At 44.7% G+C, this 6,442-nt stretch overlaps 1 protein-coding gene across 1 annotated transcript in view; it reads left to right on the top strand.

Annotated features, from left to right (window-relative positions):
- Positions 1 to 896: 896 nt before the first annotated feature.
- Positions 897 to 6,442, top strand: part of LOC109886828 (germ cell-specific gene 1-like protein) — a 46,458-nt gene continuing 40,912 nt past the window's right edge. The window contains 2 exon segments of the mRNA XM_031820376.1: positions 897 to 1,448; positions 1,450 to 1,570. Coding sequence (XP_031676236.1) covers positions 1,281 to 1,448; positions 1,450 to 1,570 — 289 coding nt within the window. The 5' untranslated portion in view covers positions 897 to 1,280.

The following is a 6,442-nucleotide window of genomic DNA, read 5'->3' as shown; positions in this document are numbered from 1 at the left end:
CCGGGGGTGTCCTCGGATGGGGCCACAGTGTCTCCTGACCCCTCCTGTCTCAGCCTCCAGTATTTATGCTGCAGTAGTTTATGTGTCGGGGGGCTGGGGTCAGTTTGTTATATCTGGAGTACTTCTCCTGTCCTATTCGGTGTCCTGTGTGAATCTAAGTGTGCGTTCTCTAATTCTCTCCTTCTCTCTTTCTTTCTCTCTCTCGGAGGACCTGAGCCCTAGGACCATGCCCCAGGACTACCTGACATGATGACTCCTTGCTGTCCCTCAGTCCACCTAGGGAGTTTTTCCTAGCCACCGTGCTTCTACACCTGCATTGCTTGCTGTTTGGGGTTTTAGGCTGGGTTTCTGTACAGCACTTTGAGATATCAGCTGACATACGAAGGGCTATATAAATAAATTGATTTGATTTGATTTGAGAGATGGAGAGAGAGAGAGATGGAGAGGGAGAGGGAGAGAGGGGAGAGAGGGAGAGATGGAGAGAGGGAGAGAGGGAGAGATGGAGAGAGGGAGAGATGGAGAGGAGAGGGAGAGAGGGAGAGGGAGAGAGGGAGAGAGGGAGAGAGGAGAGAGGGAGAGATGGAGAGAGGGAGAGAGGAGAGATGGAGAGAGGGAGAGAGAGAGATGGAGAGAGAGAGGGAGAGGAGAGATGGAGAGAGGGAGAGAGAGAGATGGAGAGAGGGAGAGATGGAGAGAGGAGAGAGAGAGAGAGAGAGAGATGGAGAGAGAGAGAGAGAGAGAGAGAGAGAGAGAGAGAGAGAGAGAGAGAGAGAGAGAGGGAGAGATGGAGAGGGAGAGGGAGAGAGAGAGAGGGAGATAGAGAGGGGACAGAGAGAGAGAGAGAGACAGACAGACAGACCACTCACCGAGCCAGCCACGCACCCTGCCAGCAGTGACTGGGTTTTACTATTAAAGCTGATCAGCCTGGCTGAGCATTTCACTGTGTCACATCTTGGGCATGGGTCTTTCCCTCGACACGAGCCAAAGATATCACAGTCCGACGCAGATAGAAAGACGATAACATGACGGGGAACCAAACCATCTACCCCTCCCAGATGCGTCTATCTTCTCTGAGCACCGTTTACAGACTGGGTGCCGTTGGAGTAGACTGCTAGGGGAATAGTTTCGTGCGCTCTCCTCTCCTCTGCACGCCTCCATCCCTTCCCTTCCCTCGGCAATGTTTTGTTTCGTTCTCCCATTACTCAACCCCGCCGTCTGTCATTTATGAACTTTTAGCGCCGCTGTGCAACAGTTTCTCCGCACCAAGTGCGCGGAAGACTATGAAGACCACGCGGAAATGCCGCGCTCTGCTCTCGGTTGGACTCAACCTGGTCGCGCTGTTTTTTTCCACCACCGCGTTCATTACGACGTACTGGTGCGAGGGCACTCAGCGGGTCCCCAAGCCCAACTGCAGCAAGCACCGGCGGCACAACTGCATCGACAACGGCACTGAACGAGACAGACAAGAGCAAGGTCCACTACAGCTGGGAGACCGGAGACGATCGCTTTCTGTTCCGCCGTTTCCACACCGGGATCTGGTACTCCTGCGAGGAGAACATTCACGGTCCAGGTGAGATGATAACGTTTCTGTTAGATAGACGCGCTCATAATGAGTCATTATAACTATTTAAATCCGGTTGAATGTTGACTAATGGTCTCGGGAAATCGGATAAATGGGTTGAAATCACAACTAAAATCTAAGTTTATTTGTCATATGCAACAGGATCCACTGGGATGTAAACGGTAGTATGTAATGCTTACGTGCGAGCTCTTCTCTCAACTGTGCATGTTGCAGGAATAATATAAAACCGTTTCAATAAGTAGGTTAATTAAAGAATAATAATAGCATGTTGGTATGATACATCGTCTTAACAAAGTGCGCTGACAGTGAAACGGAACATCTGCTGTTTATTGTCTTCTATAGGCTAAGTTTAGAATATTACGACCAGAACAATCAGACAGTTTTTTAGTTAACATCGGACTTTATTGAATTAACAGTGATACTTAGGCTGAACATTCTCACATTGGTTGATCTGCGACTTGTATGGATGCTGCACACACTCCCTCGTCAATATCTCCCGCGGTACGTAACTCATATGAGCTAATCGTTCACTTCAACAAAAAGGTTTACTCTCAGACTCAGAAATCGAATTAAGTGTATTGGTCCATACACAGATGAGCAGATGTTATCACAGGTGCAGAGAAATGCTTGTGTTTCTAGCTCCAACAGTGCAGTAATACCTAATGCTTGTGTTTCTAGCTCCAACAGCGCAGTAATACCAAGCTATACAGAACAATAGGCACTTAATCCACAAAGTAAAACGAAAGAAATGACTAAAATGTCCGACTGAGCAATGACAGGGTCCTGAATATATATTTAATTTCTTTGTTTGATTACTGTTTTGATGATGTCGTTTTGTATTGCTAGGTATTATCACTGCACTGTTGGAGCTGGAAACACACTGCAGATCAAACACCGTTTCTATTCATATACTGTCCATACTGTCGATACACACCATGATATATAAACGGTGTCTAAGACTAGAACACAGTACATATACTGTCCATACTGTCGATACACACCATTATATATAAACGGTGTCTAAGACTAGAACACAGGTCATATACTGTCCATACTGTCGATACACACCATGATATATAAACGGTGTCTAAGACTACAACACAGGTCATATACTGTCCATACTGTCGATACACACCATTATATATAAACGGTGTCTAAGACTACAACACAGGTCATATACTGTCCATACTGTCGATACACACCATGATATATAAACGGTGTCTAAGACTACAACACAGGTCATATACTGTCCATACTGTCGATACACACCATGATATATAAACGGTGCCTAAGACTACAACACAGGTCATATACTGTCCATACTGTCGATACACACCATGATATATAAACGGTGTCTAAGACTACAACACAGGTCATATACTGTCCATACTGTCCGATACACACCATTATATATAAACGGTGTCTAAGACTACAACACAGGTCATATACTGTCCATACTGTCGATACACACCATGATATATAAACGGTGTCTAAGACTACAACACAGGTCATATACTGTCCATACTGGTCGATACACACCATGATATATAAAACGGTGTCTAAGACTACAACACAGGTCATATACTGTCCATACTGTCGATACACACCATTATATATAAACGGTGTCTAAGACTAGAACACAGGTCATATACTGCCATACTGTCGATACACACCATGATATATAAACGGTGTCTAAGACTACCAACACAGGTCATATACTGTCCATACTGTCGATACAACACCATGATATATAAACGGTGTCTAGACTACAACACAGGTCCATATACTGTCCATACTGTCGATACACACCATGATATATAAACGGTGTCTAAGACTACAACACAGGTCATATACTGTCCATACTGTCGATACACACCATGATATATAAACGGTGTCTAAGACTACAACACAGGTCATATACTGTCCATACTGTCGATACACACCATTATATATAAACGGTGTCTAAGACTACAACACAGGTCATATACTGTCCATACTGTCGATACACACCATTATATATAAACGGTGTCTAAGACTACAACACAGGTCATATACTGTCCATACTGTCGATACCACACCATTATATATAACGGTGTCTAAGACTACAACACAGGTCATATACTGTCCATACTGTCGATACACACCATTATATATAAACGGTGTCTAAGACTACAACACAGGTCATATACTGTCCATACTGTCGATACACACCATTATATATAAACGGTGTCTAAGACTACAACACAGGTCATATACTGTCCATACTGTCGATACACACCATTATATATAACGGTGTCTAAGACTACAACACAGGTCATATACTGTCCATACTGTCGATACACACCATTATATATAAACGGTGTCTAAGACTAGAACACAGGTCATATACTGTCCATACTGTCGATACACACCATTATATATAAACGGTGTCTAAGACTAGAACACAGGTCATATACTGTCCATACTGTCGATACACACCATTATATATAAATGGTGTCTAAGACTAGAACACAGGTCATATACTGTCCATACTGTCGATACACACCCATTATATATAAACGGTGTCTAAGACTACAACACAGGTCATATACTGTCCATACTGTCGATACACACCATTATATATAAACGGTGTCTAAGACTAGAACACAGGTCATATACTGTCCATACTGTCGATACACACCATTATATATAAACGGTGTCTAAGACTAGAACACAGGTCATATACTGTCCATACTGTCGATACACACCATTATATATAAACGGTGTCTAAGACTAGAACACAGGTCATATACTGTCCATACTGTCGATACACACCATGATATATAAACGGTGTCTAAGACTAGAACACAGGTCATATACTGTCCATACTGTTGATACACACCATTATATATAAACGGTGTCTAAGACTAGAACACAGTTCATATGAAGTAGGTATAGCTGTATGTAAACATTACTAAAGTGACCTGTGTTCAATGACTCTATACACACAGGGCAAAGCAGTTTCTAAGGTGCAGGGTAGAGTAACGGGTGATAGCCGGCTAGAAAACAGTGACTACGGTTCAGGGCAGGGTACTCGGAGGAGACCGGCTAGAAACAGTGACTACGGTTCAGGGCAGGGTACTCGGAGGAGACCGGCTAGAAACAGTGACTACGGTTCAGGGCAGGGTACTCGGAGGAGACCGGCTAGAAACAGTGACTACGGTTCAGGGCAGGGTACTCGGAGGAGACCGGCTAGAAACAGTGACTACGGTTCAGGGCAGGGTACTCAGAGGAGACCGGCTAGAAACAGTGACTACGGTTCAGGGGCAGGGTACTCGGAGGAGACCGGCTAGAAACAGTGACTACGGTTCAGGGCAGGGTACTCGGAGGAGACCGGCTAGAAACAGTGACTATGGTTCAGGGCAGGGTACTCGGAGGAGACCGGCTAGAAACAGTGACTACGGTTCAGGGCAGGGTACTCGGAGGAGACCGGCTAGAAACAGTGACTACGGTTCAGGGCAGGGTACTCGGAGGAGACCGGCTAGAAACAGTGACTACGGTTCAGGGCAGGGTACTCGGAGGAGACCGGCTAGAAACAGTGACTACGGTTCAGGGCAGGGTACTCGGAGGAGACCGGCTAGAAACAGTGACTACGGTTCAGGGCAGGGTACTCGGAGGAGACCGGCTAGAAACAGTGACTACGGTTCAGGGCAGGGTACTCAGAGGAGACCGGCTAGAAACAGTGACTACGGTTCAGGGCAGGGTACTCGGAGGAGACCGGCTAGAAACAGTGACTACGGTTCAGGGCAGGGTACTCAGAGGAGACCGGCTAGAAACAGTGACTACGGTTCAGGGCAGGGTACTCAGAGGAGACCGGCTAGAAACAGTGACTACGGTTCAGGGCAGGGTACTCGGAGGAGGACCGGCTAGAAACAGTGACTATGGTTCAGGGCAGGGTACTCGGAGGAGACCGGCTAGCGGTGAATGTTTAACAGTCTGATGGTATAGAAGCTGTTTTCAGTCTCAGCTTTGACATAGCTCATCCACATATCTATATATTCTTATTCCATTCCTTTACTTAGATTAGTGTGTACTAGGTATTTGTTGTGAAATGGTTAGATATTACTTGTTTAGATATCGCTGCGCTGTTGGAACTAGAAGCACAAGCATTTCTCTACACTCGCAATAACATCTGCTAAACGCATGTGTATGTGAACAATAACATTTGCTAAACGCATGTGTATGTGACCAATAACATCTGCTAAACGCATGTGTATGTGACCAATAACATCTGCTAACCATGTGTATGTGACCAATAACATCTGCTAACCATGTGTATGTGACCAATAACATCTGCTAACCATGTGTATGTGACCAATAACATCTGCTAACCATGTGAATGTGACCAATAACATCTGCTAACCATGTGTATGTGACCAATAACATCTGCTAACCATGTGTATGTGACCAATAACATCTACTAACCATGTGTGTGTGACCAATAACATCTGCTAACCATGTGTATGTGACCAATTAACATCTGCTAACCATGTGTATGTGACCAATAACATCTGCTAACCATGTGTATGTAACCAATAACATCTGCTAACCCTGTGTATGTGACCAATAACATCTGCTAACCATGTGTATGTGACCAATAACATCTGCTAACCATGTGTATGTGACCAATAACATCTGCTAACCATGTGTATGTGACCAATAACATCTGCTAACCATGTGTATGTGACCAATAACATCTGCTAACCATGTGTTTGTGACCAATAACATCTGCTAACCATGTGTTGTGACCAATAACATCTGCTAACCATGTGTATGTGACCAATAACATCTGCTAACCATGTGTATGTGACCAATAACATC

This window comes from Oncorhynchus kisutch, unplaced genomic scaffold, assembly GCF_002021735.2.
Source record: "Oncorhynchus kisutch isolate 150728-3 unplaced genomic scaffold, Okis_V2 scaffold3306, whole genome shotgun sequence".
NCBI classification, from domain to species: Eukaryota; Metazoa; Chordata; class Actinopteri; order Salmoniformes; family Salmonidae; genus Oncorhynchus; species Oncorhynchus kisutch.
The sequence above is the reverse complement of the archived record's forward strand: the minus strand, read 5'-3'. Positions and strand labels throughout refer to the sequence as shown.